The sequence below is a fragment of the Blennius ocellaris genome (assembly GCF_963422515.1).
Source record: "Blennius ocellaris genome assembly, chromosome: 4".
Lineage (NCBI taxonomy): Eukaryota > Metazoa > Chordata > Actinopteri > Blenniiformes > Blenniidae > Blennius > Blennius ocellaris.
In genome coordinates, this window is record NC_137653.1 from 28477068 (window position 1) to 28497174 (window position 20107).

A 20107-nucleotide genomic window follows, 5' to 3' on the forward strand; every position below is an offset into this window, starting at 1 on the left:
TAAAATCAGATTTTTATAGTAATTCAACATGTAAAACCTCATTTCCAGCAGCCCTGAACATCCCGGACACCAATGCAGTTTCTTACACGATTAAAAACTAACTGTGATTTCGATCACTGAGGTGGCTCGGGCACCTGTTCCAGGAGCCCCCGGACGCCTCCCTAGGGAGGTGTTCCGGGCATGTCCCTCCGGTAGGAGGCCTCGGGGCAGACCCAGGACACGCTGGAGGGACTATGTCTCTCTATGGCCTGGGAACGCCTTGGGGTGCCACCAGAAGAGCTGGAGGAAGTGTCTGGGGTGAGGGAAGTCTGGGCAACTCTGCTCAGACTGCTGCCTCCGCGACCCGGCCCCGGATCAGCGGCAGACAATGGATGGATGGATGTGATTTCGATCATAGGATGTTTACAAAACTGCAGTCGAATTTCATTTAACTGGCAAAGTGGAGAACTTCCCACTTGGTCTCAACTGCCTGTTTGTGTGGCCTCGGAAGTCCTCAGTGTGTGTGGGAACGAGGGTTGACAGGGAAGTGGGAGTACAAAGTTACAGGTCAACTCGTATTAATGAGCTGAATGACACTGAAGCACCGTTCACAGACGAACACTGAATACAACAGCTTGGAAGAAAAACACAGCACACGAGGGACAAGCTGGTGTGAAGTCATTACTATGACATTATTATTATCATTATTCTTTCTCTTCACCTTAGTTTCACATTTCCATCTCATGAATCTCATGGCTTTTCAGAGCTGTCCTTTGGGAATGACGTCAATTCTTCAAGGTTTAAATGATTTAACCATTGAGTTGGGGATATCCTGCCTTTTTCTTTACAATTTAGTGATTTAAGTCCTTTTGGCTCATTGTGTCTTATGATACAACGTTAAAATGTTTACTTCAGTTTGCCGACAAAGTTTTGGCAGTTTCTCTAATAGCGGGCTGCCGCCATCTTGGATCTCACCTGATCGTACAGACTCACGTTACCTACTCCTCTCATTCCTCTTCACTCCTCTCCTACTAATCTGACATTAAAGGGGTCATATTCAGCTTTTCAGCACTTCCACATGGTCTTGTTGGTCCAAAAACATTGTATTCAAAGTTTATTGCACCAAATTCAGCTTTTCCTTGATTGTCCCCAATTAGAATATTGGATCATAGGAGCTGCATTCAGAATCTGCTGTGTCTGTGTGAGCTGGACTGGCTCCACCCACACACGCCCATCTTGGGAAGAGGAGGAAGTGCTTCCTCTCGTGGTGCCATGTGCCAGAGCAGAGCTGCCTAATTGTGGGAGGAGTCAAATGGAGGGTCTACCTTGATTGTGATTGGCTAAACCCCCGATGACACTACATAGGGTTTGATTTCTGATTGGCTGGTTGGAACAACACACTTTTTAAATCCTGAAACAAGCCAGGGAGAGAGAGGACACACTTTTTTCACTTCTGGGGTGTCAGTCCAGGCGTGGGGACGATCATTACTGTTGGAAAAGAGTGGATTTTGCATAATACGACCCCGTGAAAAATCGATCGATATGAAGTTAAAGGCCCATATTGTCCTCTGAACACAGCAATTATAATGCTTCTTCTCCTGACTCTTTCTCCAGAAAGAATGAATCTGTTGAGTATTTTATTTCCAGTATCTTCCCCGTGTCTGTTCGCTCATGTTTATATCGCTGTGGAAGACTCCTCATCTCTCCACATGCTTCTGCTGATGTGACTTGAGTGGATGTAATGAGCAACCTGGTGTTGCACAGTCACAGCAGCTATAAAATAGGCTGTGTGTGTGTGTGTAATGCCACTTCAATGGGATGTTCTAGACAGTTTGACAAGTATATACCAAATAAAAGTTTATGGTGTCAGTTTACAAGTCCAACTGAATGATGGCGTGTTCGTGCAGAGCACATCGATTCCCCTCCGTTTAGCCTGGAACTTGCAGGAAATGAGTGCTGAAGATGATCAAGAATCTAAGTGGCACCAAAAATAGAGACGAGTGAACCGAAATGAGTTATTATCATGTGCTGCTGACATGTTGTTTCTCATTTTGTACGCTGTGAAAAAAAATAAATAAATCACATTTTCTGGAAACCACATTAAAACGGCAACAGTAAAAGGTTGTTGAATTAGTCGTCAGTGGGCACACAAGCATCACAAATGGTCCATTAAGCAATGAAGGAGTGTGGCAAGGTTCTGGTAAATCCATTTGACTTCACTGGGTGTGTGTGTATGGTTCCCTGGGGAAGGGATGGTAGCGAGATGCATGAAGGGCGAGCCAATGGGGGCGTTGTAATCATGTGGACAGTGTCAAATCCAAGTGTTGGTCCAGGAGACTGAGTAACACCACAATCCCATGTGTTCGTTTGGCCTTCAAAATCCCCAAGATCTGTGCTTAACCTGCCTGTTTGAGGTGCAGAGAGCAGCAGGCACCAAGTAAAATCCCAAAACAAAGTCTATTAGCAGTCCAGGTTTCACACCAAAAAATCCATCCAAGACATACACAGAAAACCCAGGATGGAGACGTGCAGAGGATACTACAGAAATAACAGCACAGATCCCAATTTTGACAAGACAGGAACGGCTGGAAAGCTTTGCTGAAAAACAAAATACAAAATTCCATTTTCACCACAATAGGCCTGTAAAATCAGCGCCTGTTCCGAGTATTTGGGATGGAAGGGTTGAATGAGAGAATGAGAGAATTGATCAGGGGAGGTCAGATTTCTTTATATGCCAGTTGATCTTTGCCCCGTACCTTCGCCAACGATCAGAAATGATTCATGACCCCAAAAAACAGGCATGAATAAAAGAGGCTGACGTCTGGGAGAAGTGTTACTTGCAGGGCGGCAGGCTCGTCCTTCACGACAGGACTGATTGGCTCAAAGCCCAGTTGCTTTTACAGTATATTGAAAGTCATCAATCGAGGTGGTCTGGGCTATGAGCAGTGTGTACGACCTGCTGGAGAGGTTAATACTCTGAGACTGCCTGAGAACATCATGAGACCCTTGTTACACGCGTTCTACAATGAAGGCTTCTTTAGAAATCCATCTTGAGACACATTTTGTCCAATTGACCATATTGCTTTGGCTGATCGAAGCATTGTTCCCACTGAAACACTTATTCTGTATGTAAACTGCCCAATTGACACGCTACCGTATTTTTCTGCAGTAAAGATCTGCCACCACAATGGCAAATTACACCGTGAGTAAATGGCTCCTCCACCTCGTCCTCCTGCTGCAGCCTCTTTAATCTCTGTGGTGATTAAACACAATGCAAGAAAACACAAGTTCACACACCAGAGTTTTGTGGAAGCTCAGCAGTGCTTCTCCCTCTCTCACACACACACACACATACACACACACACACACACACACACACACACACACACACACACACACACACACACACACACTCACACACACACACACTCACACACACACACACACACTACAGGTGCTGATAGAAACAAGCAGTCTGCGCGCAGTGCTTTTGCAGACAAATAGTGTGGAGAAATGAAAACTGCTCGCCAGTGTTATCATTATTCATCTGATGATTTAGGAGCAGGGATGCGCTTTCCATTTCCCACGCAGCAAAGGTTGATGGGAAATAAAATCCCATTCATCAATGACACATCTTTATCTGTGATACCTGCGGCAAAGCAAAGAAAGAAAGCTTGTGTGTGTGTGTGTGTGTGTGTGTGTGTGTGTGTGTGTGTGTGTGTGTGTGTGTGTGTGTGTGTGTGTGTGTGTGTGTGTGTGTGTGTGTGTGTGAGCACCCCCCCCCCCCCCCCCCCCCCACACACACACACACACACCCATGCTCTCAGCCCTCCTATCGTGTGTTAATTTACAGTGCCTCTCTTATCTTGGCAGGTGGGTAAAAGCTGGCAGAGCAACTTCTGGAGCCACACACACACTTGTCCTTTCCCCTCTCCATCTTTTCATCCTTCGCTCCTCTCGTTTATCACGTCTGGGAGACGTGTGTGCGTGTGTGTGTGTGTGTGTGTGGGGGGGGTTGGAGATAAAAATGAACCTTGGCAAGAGGCGGTGGGACAGAATGGATAGCCCAGCTCTTCGGCCAGCTAGCCCTGATAGGAGGTGGGGTGGCGGTTCTGTCTGGGGGGGGGGGACAGAGCAGGAGGGGGGGCCTCACACAGATACAGCACACTGGTTTCTGGATGCACCAAGGCTATATTTCATTAAATAGAAGGCAGGTTCAGTTGGATTGAAACAAAGTCAGCTGCGGTTGCAGTGTCTCTCTTGTGAGAGCCAGCCATCCAAAAAAATACAAAGCAAGTGGACTGGCTATTTTGAGGAACAGCTCTCAGTGTGAATCAACACCAGTTCAGAGATTTGAAAAAAAAAAAAAAAAAGGGGAGGGGGAAATGCAACACAAGTATGAATATGTCTAGACTTTGGGAAAATATAATTTTTTTCCCATTTAAACCATCCTGTTTCTTGCCAGGAGCCAATCCCATAATCTCATTATGGGATACAAATTGATCAGAATTTTTACAATTCTGATTCCATTTTTGATTCTGCTTAATGATTCGGTTCTTTATCGATTCTTATTTGGAAATGAAATCTGAACCAAAAACGCAACCTTCATTCAAATGTTTCTGGGTGTTGGTCATATTTCTTCTCTCTGATGAAAAATCCACTTTGCGAGTATTGTAAGTTTCCCTGTTGTCGTCTTTTCTCCTCAATTGGAACCAAACTTTTGAGCGTTTGTGCCACTTGGGCGCCGTGTTTCCTGCTGGGTGCCCCGGCGAATGACATTGCCATGCACGTTACGTAGCGCGTGTAAGCGAGGTGATGTCATTTGTGTCCACTGGAATCAATAACAGAATCGTCTCCAAAATCAATCAAAAACAATTCCAGAAAATTAAAACACTGGGGACCGCTTCTCGACAAGAGCTGGATTTTGATTCCCCATCTCTACATTTCATGTATATTCAAGTTCAAACACATTGTATGACCTCATAGTGAAGAAAACCATCTCAGTGACATGGTGGTTTAGCGGTGTTGTTGTTGTGAAGGTTTTCTGCTGCTGGATGAAACCCTCCGGGCAATGCGGCCGCCTCAGAGCAGTTTTTATTTTAAATTACACAGGGAGCTTAATTTGGTGCTTCATGGACTTTTCACAAGGCACTCAGACCAATGATGGGATATTTTGGACCAATTGTAAATAATTGAAGAGTGAAGACCAGAGAGAGAGCGAGAGAGGTTCAATTAGTTTGCTGGAGAAACATATCGGACTCACAGTTTTCAGTTTAGCTAAAATTCACACTGAGAAAGATGTCAAGCAGCAAATGGTACCTCTGTGAGTGTCGTAACACACAGTTTGGGGCCTTTCCTGTCTTGATGAAGGTCACTTTTACTGGAAAATATCACATTTCAACCCCCCACGCTTTCATTTGGTCAAATGCTGAACTACATGACTAGTGAATGTAGACATATTACACCGATACCTACAGCTCCATATTAAATGTCAACATGTTTCATAGTATTTTGTTAAAGTGCAGTGTCCATTTCAGATTTTCGGACGACATACATTTTTCAAATAAATTCATCAAATAAAGTTTTCTCATTGTCAAATTAGATGTGTGCACTTTAGTCCTAGTTACCAATCCATATATTGTGATCTGGTGCCAGCTGTGGATTGTAGATGTGCAGTTTAGCTCTTTTAATACAATAGCATATACAGAATGTGGTTCGTAAGTGTTTTTCAGGTAAATGAGTGCATCCCAGCCTCACCTCTCTCTACACTAAACCCAGTGGCAAATTCAATCAGATCAGCTGAACTTGGTCATATGTATGGAAACATTTCACCTCTTCATCAGAGCTGACCCTTTCAATATTGAATATTTCTGGACACTTCAATAAACAACTCTATGACTACATCTGGGTTATTGCCTGCCACCACGTCCCAACTTTTCCGTGAACTGAGTTGGCTCTCGTCTGTGACAGAGACTGAGCAGAGCCTAAAACATATTTTCATGCAAGCCTGAGTTTGGATGGGAAACGCACAGTGCTGGGCGATGAGAACGCATTCTGTGCAGAACGTGTGGAAATGTGTGGAAGTGATGCACAGACATGCAGAGTGTTTCGGTTTGATGGAAAGCCGCGGGTACAGAAATGACTCACTGTGTGCACACGTTGTGTAACGCCATTGCAGAGCAAAAATTATTTATTTTTTGGTTTGTTTTGTGAGATGTGAGAGTGTGTGTGACGTGATATTTGATTGATCCCGAGCTCAGCGTTATGGTTTGGAATCAATCGCCAATTCAGACCTGTTCAACTTTAGATGGAAAACATGCAAACATTGGAATGACATGGGACACACACACACACACACACACACACACACACACACACACACACACACACACACACACACACACACACACACACACACACACACACACACACACACAATGACACGCTCCAGCTGTAGACGTGAGCCGTGCTGCCTGGCAGTGCTGTGCCTGGCATATTAACCGGAGCATTACTGTTTAAAACAGCAGGTAGGGGAGCAGCAGGTCCCTACTTCATCATGCCATTCAAGGGCCCTATTAGGCAACAATTACTAAATGGCAAGGCTTGTAAATCATACATCATTCATGTGGAGCACTTGGAGAAAGCACAAGACCACTTCTCTTCAGCACCGCCCACTGACATGCCGGAATGTGCCGAGCGGTAATGGGTGGGGAGAGAAAGGAGGGAACGAGAGAGAGAGAGAGAGAGAATCAAATCTGATGGAATGTGATGGAGGAGGAAGCCTTGTGTTTGGTGGTGACCTGTCATTTATCGGGGATCACTGTGAGATGCAATCATACTTTTTGGAGAATCGACGCTTGACCTGTGCAATCTCCATCATCACCAGAGTAGAATGACTGTTTCAAGGCTGTGTGCCACCAAAGACCAGAAAAGATGCACATTGCCTGGACTCACATGACAGATAGAAGCCGATAAGGGTAAGCAGGTCTCATTGATTATAATAAAAAGGCCTCTTTTAAGAAAATTTAACCTGTGCACCAAACCTGAAGGTTCTGCCGGTGATTGATTGATAACTATAACAATACCAGTCCGTTTTAGCGGTGGTTGCCAACCTGCTAGGGTCAAAATTAGACTCACAGATGTTAAAGGAAAACACAACAAAAAAACAGACCTGGGAATTTTCCTGTCGCCCCTATTTTTGAAGGCTCTTCCTGTTGTATGTCATGTATGACATCTCCATACACACTCTGCTACCTTTTATTCCACCTGAGCAAACATCCAGTTCTCCAAGTTCCACTCTGATGCCTCCCTATTAGCTAGGGACAACATTATATATATATATATATTATTGAAAATGACATCAATATCAACGACATGGTGAATTCTTTGTTAATGTTAGACCAAACCTGGCAGATAACATTCCTCCTCAATCAACAGAATGGAGTACTACAGTACATGTAGTACTGGTAGAAAAAAAACCAAGACAAAGTTCAATGTTTCTGGAAGCCACTGATGAGCAAGAGGTTATAGAAACTGTCAATAAATGTTAAAATAAAACATCCACTGACTGTGATGAATTCGACATGACAATCGTGGAAAAAGTCATTCTTGGTATTTCCATGCTGTTAACTTAGATCTTTAATTTATTATTTCAAACAGGGCAATTTCCAAGTAAAATGAAAACTGCGAAAGACATTATGCTTCACAAGAAAGGTGACAGACAACACTTCACAAACTACAGGCCTGTTTCTCTTCTCCCACAATTCTATAAAATCCTTGAAAAACTCTTCAATGACAGATTAGACAAATTCATAGAAAAATGCAACTTGTTATCAGATAGTTAGTACGGACTTAGATCTAACCGCTCAACATCATCAGCATTAACTGAACTCATTGAAGAGATTACAAATTCTAGAGACAATTAAAAAAAAACACGACTGGAGCATGCGATGAATGTTCAACCGAAGTATAGAATGAAAGTAAAAGGTCTACCAGTTTCAGCACATCCTATATTACAATTTATTTGAACTTTCACCATGGAAACAATAGTGCATGGAGAGTCTGAGGATGCGAGTACAGTTGTGGCTAACACTCCGCCGCCAGCCAGGAGGACTCTGGAGCGTCTGGTCAAAGCCATCGAGAGAGACGACCAAGGCCCAAGGCAATTAACAAGAAAATCACTGAGTTTATGGCGCTGGATCACCAGCCATTCTTCGTTGTTGAAGATCTCTAATAATAAGCTCATTGTTATGGGTCGGCCCTGCACTAATTACTAAAGCCATTATTACATAATGAAATCAATAGTCAACTTTAGTATATTATGTTGCTAAACTTTTTCCAGGGATTAATCTGTCCAAACCTGCCCAAAAGAAAACTTTTTTTGTCAATGTATAGACACATACATGAAACAAGTTCTGTATATTAGATGTTTTGAATCAATAAACCTAAATTGGAAGCTGAGTCACAAAAATCTAATTACATTCTGTATTGTTTGATACCTGTGACACAGTTTAGGCTGAAGTCAGGAATATTTAATATGGAATATTAAAAACATGAACTTTTAGCAATAAGACAAATTTAAGACAAAAACATGTTGTTCATAATGAAGTCTGTCTAGACAGATGCTATGTGTGCCTTTGTCTGCCATGATTTCATTAACAACTAGATTTATTTTCTTTTTGCCTCTGCATTGAAATCAGCAGGGAAAGCTGTGCCACACTTCACAAAAACAGTGAATTCAGGTCAGTCGAAAAGGGAAAAATATGTTTTATTGCAACTGATGTGACATGTGGGCTCGAGTGTTTAATCTTTTCTTTACAATACTTCCAACTAATACTCCAACACCCCATCATAGACACATCTGATCAAGTTGGAAACATGTGGAATGAGTCAAACTGGTCCCACAGACGGTAGATCTCAGAGAACAGGTCCTAATCTGAGCTGGATCTTCATCTGAAGCAAAACATGCTCAGTCAGAATTATATTGAACATTTCAGTGTTGATTAGGGAGGGCCTGGCAATAAAATCGATGGTTTTTCTTGCACAGTGAATTGGGAAATAAAAGGGGAATTATGGGAATTATTACAAGGTGATTTAGGAATGATCATTATTGAATTATTCCACAATTTCCAAGCATTGATAAAGAAAACTGGATGAAAGACTCATGAGTGAACTGTGGACAGAGTGCGAAACCGCAGAGTGTTTAGGTCGAAACAAAGCAGGGAGTCAGTCAGTTTGGCAAAAACACATTGGGCTGAGAGTCTGTTGCTTCCACTGGGAATAGTAAAGGGAAGTGATGCACAGAAATAAAGAATGCCTTTGTGGGTCTTTTTTCTCCAAAGGTAAACAATGGGAAACAATGTGGCTCCCTCACTGGGAACTTAGTGGCAATACTTTTATCTCTTCGATCTATTCTAGTAGAACTGTTAGTGCACTGTTTGTGAGCAGTTTCATGAGATAGAAGGTCAGCTGTGCTCTTCTGAACACACCAGGCACAACTGGCAACGACTTTCTAACGTATTTGTTGTATTGCATCATTGAGCTGTATGACGCCAACATATTATTGTTTGGCGTCAATGGCCTAGCATGGTCTCCCATGGTATAGACTAGGGATGCTCGATATTGGCTTTTCTACCGATATCCGATATTCCGATATTGTCCAACTCTTAATTTCCGATACCGATATCACCGATACCGATATCACCGATACCGATATATGCTGGCTTTTTACATCAAAACTGTTAGGTAACAACAACATAAAATAACTCCTACTGTGGAATTAACACATTATGCCTAATTTTATTGTGATGCCCCACTGGATGCATATGTGAATCAAACATGGCTTTCCAAATGTACACACTGAGAAAAATAAGAGAACAACAACTTAAATTCTGGAAAAAAGTGCCATATTTATTTAGTGTTAGAGAGAAACCTCAACAACAAACTCAACAACACCACAGACAATATAAAAAAAAGGAAGAGGCATATCTTCAGTCCATTAGTTGTAAACAGTCAATGAATGAATAACTGGACATAACTTGTCAAATAATAGACTCAAACTGGGCTCAATCTCTTTTAAGAGTAACAAAATAGTGCAAATATAAACAAGAAAGGCACAGAAATGCTCACAAAATTAAAACAGCCCTCCTTTAAAGTGCAACAAAAACAAAGACTGAAGTTGTCTCGTCCATATAACTGGTCTATTTCTTTTTCCCATGTCCTCATGTGTAAGAGGAAGATTGTTCTGTATGAATACACTGGTTCACTGTCAACACTGGTGCAGGGTGCAGTCAGGTACTGGTACCAGTGCTGAACACTGGTTCACTGTCAACACTGGTGCAGGGTGCAGTCAGGTACTGGTACCAGTGCTGAACACTGGTTCACTGTCAACACTGGTGCAGGGTGCAGTCAGGTACTGGTACCAGTGCTGAACAGTGGTTCACTGTCAACACTGGTGCAGGGTGCAGTCAGGTACTGGTACCAGTGCTGAACAGTGGCTCACCGTCAACACTGGTGCAGGGTGCAGTCAGGTACTGGTACCAGTGCTGAACACTGGTTCACCGTCAACACTGGTGCAGGGTGCAGTCAGGTACTGGTACCAGTGCTGAACACTGGTTCACCGTCAACACTGGTGCAGGGTGCAGTCAGGTACTGGTACCAGTGTGAACACTGGTTCACTGTCAACACTGGTGCAGGGTGCAGTCAGGTACTGGTACCAGTGCTGAACACTGGTTCACTGTCAACACTGGTGCAGGGTGCAGTCAGGTACTGGTACCAGTGCTGAACACTGGTTCACTGTCAACACTGGTGCAGGGTGCAGTCAGGTACTGGTACCAGTGCTGAACACTGGTTCACTGTCAACACTGGTGCAGGGTGCAGTCAGGTACTGGTCCAGCAGGGAAGAGGGCCTGGTTGAGCCTCCAGTCCTCCACGGACATTTCATTCACCGGGCTTCTCCTTCTTAGCCACGAGTCTAGCATGTTGTATTTGTTGTTGTTAAGCGTCATCAAGCGCGCGCCCGTAAACGTCCCATGCTGCGTTCATGCAGACTCGGAAATTCCAATATTGGTTGTAAAAATCCGATACCGATATTTCCAAATATTACATTTTTAAGTCAATATCGGCCGATAATATCGGCGGGCCGATATTATCGGACATCCCTAGTATAGACCATGGTCTACCAAGGCCTACCATGTTCTACCATGGCCTAGCATCTAAGGTTCAGTTCAGTTGTATTTATAGTGCCAAACACAACATAGTCATCTCGAGGAGGTTTTACAGAGAAAAAGTAACAATTCCAAATGAGCACGCAGAAGAGACGGTGAAAAGGAAAGACTCCGTTTTAACAGGAAGAAACTTGCAGAACCAGACTCAGAGGTGGAGCTTTCCTGCTGTTCGAGTTGGGGTTAAGGGATAAAAGTAAATAAAAGTAAAGAGAGGACAGACTGTCAAGAGAGATTGTGGGTAGGGATTCATACCCTGGTTTGGGTGGGTGTATGGAGTCAAACATTCAAATGGGTAGGGGGTAGGGATTCTCCATTCGCCTCATCAGACAGATCCACTCCCTGCAGACGGAGCATGAAGCTTCAGCACCACCACCATCATCATCAAAAACCAACAAGTCCACATGAGTGAGCAGGGGAGACGGTGCAAAGGAAAAAAACTCCCGTTTAACAGGAAGAAACCTGCAGAACCACACTGTGTTGATGTTGGTGAATGTTTGCGTCTCGCGAATGTTTTGGCAGATCAGCCTCGAAAAATGTTGGCAGCCTGCGTGGAAATGTTCTTTTGGCCTGACATTTGTGTTGCAGTTCTGTTGGATCAGAATGCAGAGGCCAACCTTCACTCATCTACAGATCCTTGATTCAATACAGACGACTGCAGACCTAGTACAACCCTGGAGGCTTATTCAGAAGTCACCCACCTCCCACAACTTCGTCTCTCACGGTTGCCTTCATCAGCCATCATAATGATGGAGCTGATTGATTCATCTGCTCGTCCCGCATCTTCTGCGTTTCTGTCTGCTCTAAAGTCTTTGAGCTCTGGTCTCTGCATGTGTCTGGTTGCATTGTTTGATTTCTTCTTGGCCAATTGCTTAGTTGACCTGTCGGTGAATCACATAACAGTAAGAGAATAACTGGGCCTGTTTTTCTTTCAATAGGCTGTGTTTTGAATTTGAGGGTGGAATTTCCACCAATGAAAGTGAAGAAATGATTCCACCTGTTTTTGCAATCCTCGTTGACCACGTGCTGTGTGTACATATGTGTGCATGCATGCGTGTCGGCATATCAGCGTTCCCTTCTCTCCCTGCAGAGATAACATTGTGCACTGTTGGCAATGAAAAAAGTTGAACCGGGAGCTGCACAGCAATCAAAGTCTGTTCCCATCACTGGGCTGATGCTGGGAGTGTGTGTGAGCCGGCATCAGAGGCCATGCTGAGGGAGCTTTACAATCTGATGCCCCTGCCGCTCACAGTGGCACATTCTGAGCACACTGTCGAGAGCTTTCTATCCGACTACAGACTCACAGAAACAACCAGAATCACTTCAAATCAAATACTGCGGGGAAACAAGTTTTGGTGAAATATTTTCAGAGACATTTTGAGGACATTCTCATTGGCTGAAGGCTACTTGGGTGAACGCTGAACAACATGTGACATCTACTCCATCTGTATATATTAAACTGTCAGAAAAGGTCCACATCAATAACTCTTAAAACATATGTACAATGGGACTTTCAGTGGTGTGGCTTCAGAAATAAATACAGTCACAGCAGACTGTGGTAGCCAGTTTGAGAAAATCCCAACATGGACTCGAACCAGGGACCTTCTCATGTGAGATAAAGGCTTTGAGACACTCTCACAAGTTTTTAAAGCTAAAAACTAAATAACTCTGTATGCACTTTCTTCAATTCAAACCATGAAATATTTTGGATGTCTAAAGCTCACATGACTGTAACAAACATATTTTGAGAAAAACTACATTAAAAAAGTCTGATATGCTGTTTTGGGAGTGATTCTGTTGTTTTGGAGGAATGTGTTGGTCAAACAGTATCTCAAAGTTAACTTTCCCAAGGTGAAGTGAAGAGCAGTCTGTGGGCGTCCAACACCTGCGACTGAGTTGTTTGCAAATTCACAAGAGTTTTGTTTTTTTTGTCAAAGTAAGTATTTAGATTTATCTGTAATGACCAGGAGCTTCTTTACCACAAACGTGAAAACTTTATAATGTTTAGTTTGCAGATCCCACACAGTTTTACAAGTACTGTTTGGAAACATTTTTGTCTTAAGTTTGTCTTTACATTTACAGTTGGTCTGCTTGTGAATGAGCTTTGGTTGAGTGCCACTGAAAATACAACTTTTTGAAAATGCTCCATCTCCAATGAGACGGCAGAAACAATGCTCCTGGCCATGCGCACCACCACCTGCAGATGTTCGGTTAGAAGGACAATAAGAAAAATGTTGCATCCAGACTGTCATGACTCCCCGTCCATATTTTCCTGGGACTTGGTAGTTTTATTTTGACAGTCACCGTGATAACAATCCAACTTGGTCGTCTGTCCACTAGAATGTCCGTGTGCTACCTTTGTTAATGTTTATAGTGTATTGTTTTATTACACAAACAAAGAACAGTACTAACTCATGGCCCATCATGAAAAATACAACGTTTTCATGGTTTCTGGTCTTTCCGTGCAAAATGGACATCATTTTCAAAATGTTACCATGTAAACACAAAATATAGAACATTTTCTATAGAAAACGTGTGTGTGTCTGTGTGTGTGTGTGTGTGTGTGTGTGTGTGTGTGTGTGTGTGTGTGTGTGTGTGTGTGTGTGTGTGTGTGTGTGTTTGTGCATAGGAGAGAAAACTTTCACTCGAACATGAAGATGTTTCCATGCTAAATCAGTTGTGACGACACATTATAAATCCAGCAATATATATACAACTGCTCCGGAGAGGTGTGCAATATATTCCTATCGGAACGTCTGTGTTTTCAGAAGAACCGCTCAGTGAGGCAGACAGCGACGTGATCTTCTCAAACACGGAATGCATCATTTCCATGCCAGACTCTCAGACGCTGACACAAAGGCACCTTTATCCAACTTTGCTGAAAAAGCTTAAAAGAAGCAAAACAAGACAAAAAGTAGAATGGAAAGAGAAGATTACAATATCAAGCTGAACCGTCAGCTGATCTAACAAATGTCAAACTATACATATTCATTTGTTTGGCCATTTGCAGCACAGAGGCGAGTCTCTCGGAGAGGCCAGACAGGGAGATGGCTGACATTTCAGCCTCCAGGAGAATGACTGATGTACATGAACACTTGCAGAAACACCTAAACACAATTGCATTTAAACATACAGTTTTGATATTCAAAACTTAATTGTGGCTCCTGTTGTTTAACACACAGCCTCAAACTGATTGCGATGTGAAAGAAGTGGACCAGGTATTGATCTGATGCTTTCATGTCTAGAACCTGCACCAGCTCCACCCGACACATTGATCACATGAGTGAATGGATGAGGGCTTTTCTAAATGTAAGCTGACCAGATAGATTAAATTAATGCATATACTCACATAATTTACTTACTAATAACCACTAACAGAAAGAAAAAGCGCATTTAAGTTTGATAAGTTTTGTTTGCTTAGTTTTTTAAACGTCCACTTCAGACTCATCTCTCTCCACTATTACACTCTTAGAAATGAAACTGACATCAATCAGTGTGTCAAAGATAGATTTCTATGATCAAGGCCTCCAGAGACTTTTTGTGAGCCGTCAAATCTGAGTTCTGCCAGAATTTTCTTAAATAAGACACCGAGCAGCTTACAGTTAAAGATTCAGGGCAAAAAATGACCACATGAGCAAATGAAATGAATTTCGATATTCATGTTTGAAGTGGATGTTCTGTAACACCATCCAACCACACAAACCTCCTACAACTTTGGAGTTTAGTTGATCAATCCATCCACACAGAGTCCAGTTTCTTCTTGAGTGGGCCAGACTGGTAAACTGGTGCCACAATAACCAGCAAGCCTGCTGTTTTCTACCAGAAAATGACTCCCATTTCAACATAAATCCAATGTTCATGTAACGCTCTTGTGCAAAACACAGCGAAATGCCCAGAGATCCTGTCCTGTCACTGTTGCATTATGGGTGTTTTTATATGCTGACAACATGGATTTGAGGTTAATGCTAGTTTGATAGCTTTCATGGCAGCATCACGAATACCTCAGCTCCAGATCTCGAGTTTCAGTGTTGTGTTGTGTCCGCTACTTTGAAGAAAAAAGGATTCAAATAAATAAATAAAATCTTTCTTTCAATATTTTACAGTTTGCTGAGATGTTTGGCCAGATCGATCAAAAAGTAGTGGGGTTATTGTGTCACTGAAGACTGAATCAGTCACTCCGTTTAATTCAAATGTTAATGGTCGCACAAACACTTTACTAGTCTGTTTCAGTCAGTTATCATCTAAGTATTTTCAACAATAATGGCTATAATCAAAATTCATGAAAAAAGCAGATCATTGACCAGATTGTAATATCAAATTAGAGTGGGAAGTCTTTCGTGTTGCCATTAGAAGCGCAGAATTAGTTCTGACTTAATTATTTCCTGCTTTTTTACTGGTTTGGAATAAAATGAACAAAGAAAATCAGCTAACACAAATGCTAACCACTAACTCTAATGCTGAAAGCTGGGACTGTGCAGGACCGCTCTGACAGCTCCAAGAAGCTTGGATGATTACTTTTTTAATGAAGGTCAGGTATGAGCACACTCCTGCCAAAAGAAGTTGCATGATTGTGATCGTATCCCAAATGAAACAGGAAGCCGATGAATAGACGGCAGTACGGAGGAGACATCGGACCAGATATTTGACTTTGGGAGCGGCGCTGTGAACACGTGCAGGCGATCAACGTCACACACAATGAGTTGGGACTCGAGTGGCTCAAGTCCTGGTTTCTCATTTACACTTGCCAAAGAGTGCTTGCAAAAGAGAGAGAATCTGAAGCTGCTGCTGATGGGTGAGCACCTTGCAGGAGTCGGATTTACCGCTGATGGGTGAGTGGGTAACACAACACTGGATATTTACGACAAAGGCTGTGTAGGGTTGGTTAGGTTGAGCTTACCTCTACAGGGTAACGCCGGCTGTTGATGCTGTGTTCAGAACCTTCAGATCCGTTGCTTGGTCCCCAGTGAAACTCCACTTTTTCTGCCTTAAACCTCCCAGGCAGGCCCGCTCCCCGAACAAAGTAATCATCTTTCAACATAATGGCCACTGGAAGAAAAACAGAGGAGCAGAGTGAGTGGTCTGGTCACTGCACATCACTTCAGCATACATGGTAATCACTCCACTCAAAGAAACACACGGGGGAGAAAATTGGTGTCTGTTGTTGACATGAAGCCAGATTTTCAAGATTGCACGGAACGATCAAACCGTGTGCGAGGACACACTCGCACCATTAAAGCCCGTTGAGGTTTGCAGAGACGCAGACAAAAGAAACGTGTTTTGAGGACATGCTAAAGGTAAATGTGTTTATCTTTTAGATTTGCTGGGAGGAAGACGGCTAACACAAGACCATTTCTGTCATTTTCTATCAGCCTTTAAGCCAAGCTCTCAAATGAGGGGCTAATTTTCCAGACAAAACTGTTCTCTTCAGCCGCCGAAAATTGCCTGGCGGGGCCCTTTGTTATTCCATCACATCTCACAGAAATATAGTGAGAATTAAGACGTGTCCTTATTTTTGAATTCACAAATGGCTCTGAAAGGATTCCCATGTTCCATTAACCACGTCTTTCTCCCACTTCACCCGACGGCTCTGTCGCATTCAGAGAGGAAGAAGTTTGTCACTTCATGAAGTTTCTCCAACGGTCTTGAACTATTGCAAAACTTGACAACACACAACCCAGTCCATTCTAAATGCTCAAGGAAATGCTTCTGAGGATGGGAACAGGGTCGAGCTGAAACTGGAAATATGACCTGGTTAGGAAATGGAGTCAAAGTCCTGGATTACTCATCACACTGGAAAAAAAAAAAAACTTGATCATGAGATTAAAAAGTCTTGGTTTGATTTGATCATTTCCGCTTATTCCTAGTTCCTTCTGTACTTTTACCTGCTCATTTCATCAATTAGTTCTCATTTTTTGAGCTCATGAGATTATATACAGTATGTCGTGATTAACACTTTGCCTCATCATGAAAAGGTTCTGGGTTTGAACCCGTGCTGGGCTTTGGAGACTATAATGAGCTTGCATGTTCTTCCTGTCGGTGAATGAGCTTTCCTTCAATCCTCCACTTATTTGGTGGCTGTATTTGGTGCGTGTCTTTCTCTCTGCGCCTTCCTCCATAGTCAAATATCTCAACTTTGATCAGTGAGAGTGGTTTTCCAAGTAGTATAATAAAGGCATGTTCAAAATATCCCCATCAATCATCAGCATGCATCCATTGTTAACTCAGGCCCTGTCCAAATGACAATGCCATTTCATGCAACCGCATACTTCTTGGTCGATCAAACACATGCTGTGGTGTTTTAGGAGCTTGACATTGGCGTTGTTTTGAAAACAGGTTCGGGAGTGGAGGAATTTCAGTTGTGGTTTGGCAAAAGGCTCATTTGCTGAAAACGATGATGTTATCGTGCCACCTCTCCACTCGATAACCCAGCGACCCTCTCCGCAACGTAACTTAACAGCAACAACAATGGTGGACTACAAGCTTCTGATCGAGCTGCAGAAGCTACTGTAGAAGCAATTCTCCATTTGTGCATGCTCCATGTCTTCTTCTCCATTCTTGGCGTATTTCTGTGGCAGAGTTACAGTGCCACCTATAACCCTTGTATATGAATTACACCGTTTTCCTTGTTGTGGAGACGGAAAACAATTTAGGAATGATGGGGAGAAAATATGTTTAGACATTTAGAAGGAAAAAAAATGAAACAAATTCAGCTCAACATCAGTCAGTGCAGTTAACCATTAGCCTTTACCTATTAGCCTTTAGCCGTAAACATTATCCTGTAGCCATTAGCCTTTAGGTTTTAGCCAGCGGCCTGGCTTTGTTGCTTCACCCCACATAATCTAAGATCACCTTCTTTTCTCATCAAATAACAAATCCAAACAACCAACAGGTTTTTCTCCTATCTTTTTAAGGTTTTCTTTGCCCCCCTCCTCCAAGGAGTTCCTGACCCTACTTGTCAAACTAATGATCGGTTTGTATAATGTCGACACAGTGCAAAGATTGTAAAGGTTGTTGTTGGTGGAACTCCGTTTAGCAAGTAAACACAATTTCGGGGAAAAAAAATGTTGCATGCATGTTGAGGTCAGAAAGTTAAAGTCAGGCTGCAGAGCCGAGTCACGTCTCAGAGATGAATTTGTTCCACACGACGTGGGAGAATAATCCCCCCGCCTCTTACTGTTAACGTTTCCATCACAGCGTTCAGCAGCATCTCAGCCAGGTGATCCCTCCACAGATAAAACGCTCATCTGGTGTTTAGAAACAGTGCAGACTCCATGCATAATTCATGGGAGAGGCACGGGGACATTTGTCTTGTTAGCCATGCATTATGTAGCGGGGCGAGCAGAAGCTGCGCGCCATTTTGTTTCGCAGCTGTTGTTTGTGTTAGCATTTTTACACGGCTCTCTACATGCTGCGACGCCCGCAAAGCCATTTAAATTATGCTGGGCTGTGTTTCTTACTTTGCAGGTGCCCATTATCCTCCTTCCCAGTCATTTCTCTGGGTGGTCTTGAGGAGGGGGCTTGTGCTGAGCTGATGGCTCTTTTTCGTTTCCTGCGCTTTTGCTTTCAGTAACCTGGTGATCCTCCACCTGAAGGTCAGCTTGCCGTTTCTCTCCTACGACAAGCCGTGTTGGTTCCACCTTGCCTGATTGAGCTATTAGATGAACAAACAGATGTTTCAAATCTCAGCTGTAGAGAGATTGGTGTCGAGGTGGACAAGACGTTTACTCTGTGACCTCAATCCATCAGTGCAGCTCAAAAACACTGCAGAGACGCTTTGACACACTGAGGAATAGTTTGTTCTTCATCTCTCCCATCCTTTAACGTCACATGTTTAAATATATTCTACATGCAGTGATGTTTCAAAGCTTCTGTGAGATTATACTAACTATTTGCAAATAGTTCTGTCGACCTGCCTGGAGCGTATCGTGCCTGATGAACTCCTGCAACCCTGAACTGAAAGACTGATTGTTTTTATTATTGTTATTGAATGAACAGTTTTGTCAGAGAAAAGCAGTTTGTGTTTTCAGCACAGGACTGTTACATCTGAACAGTAATGGCAATTATCACCTACTCGACTCGATTGTACAGTTTTTAGGCTTTTCCATTACATGTTAGTACCTGATACCTGGTACTTTTCTAGTAGCTGCTCCACCGCAGTTCCAAGTAAATTGAGTTGAGGTGAAAATCGGACATTGACAGATGGCAGGCCACTGATTGGCCGGGGCGTGACATCACTGGATGAGTCAGAAGAGTGTGTTGTTCATAAGGAGTAATCCCGCCATTTTAAAAAGACATTCACAAGACAGATCATGGATGAATGCCGTGGAGCAACAAACAGGTGCAGACTATTTTTTGGTGGACGACGAGAGGATTCAGTGTGAGCTAGACGGAACAACCTGCAACAAGAGAGTGCATCCAGAAGTCTCCAAGCTGATGGCCACACATGGACGCCTTGCTCTGACGACTCTGACGTCATGGAAAATGACCGAAACTGAGTTAATGTGAGGCGAGCCGAGTTCTGCAAGAACTGTGTTATGGAAAAGTGCTGTATGAGATACAGCCAGTGTGTCTTGAAGCTCCACTTTGTAAGTTGGGATGCAGTGTTCAGTTTCCAGTGTTCTCCATAATTTGTGAATAGTTTGTAGTGATTTGTGCTTGGCCATGCTGAATAAAGGTTTAAGAAAGGCTGTGTTTTATACAGTTGCGCCTCGTCCTCGTCGTCAAAGCAGTGATTTAACAGCAAGTGTCCATCCAGTCTTGTCTCAGTGGATTTGTCTATTGTCCTATTTTGTAGTTTCTCATATTGATTATACAAACAGTGGTTCTCTGTGGTTATATAAAAAAAAAAAAAGTATGCTAAAAGACATTGGGAACTCAGAAAATGCCCCATTGAATTACTTTGAAGG

At 42.9% G+C, this 20107-nt stretch overlaps 1 protein-coding gene across 1 annotated transcript in view; it reads right to left on the bottom strand.

Moving 5' to 3' along the window:
- The window catches only part of LOC308129099 (receptor-type tyrosine-protein phosphatase gamma-like), a gene marked incomplete at its 5' end in the record, with an annotated part of 494500 nt that overhangs the window by 171916 nt on the left and 302477 nt on the right, over window positions 1-20107 (bottom strand). Inside the window, one exon of the mRNA XM_080494877.1 lies at window positions 16099-16247. Within this exon, the coding sequence (XP_080351003.1) occupies window positions 16099-16247 (149 nt within the window). The remainder of the gene's footprint in view (window positions 1-16098; window positions 16248-20107) is intronic.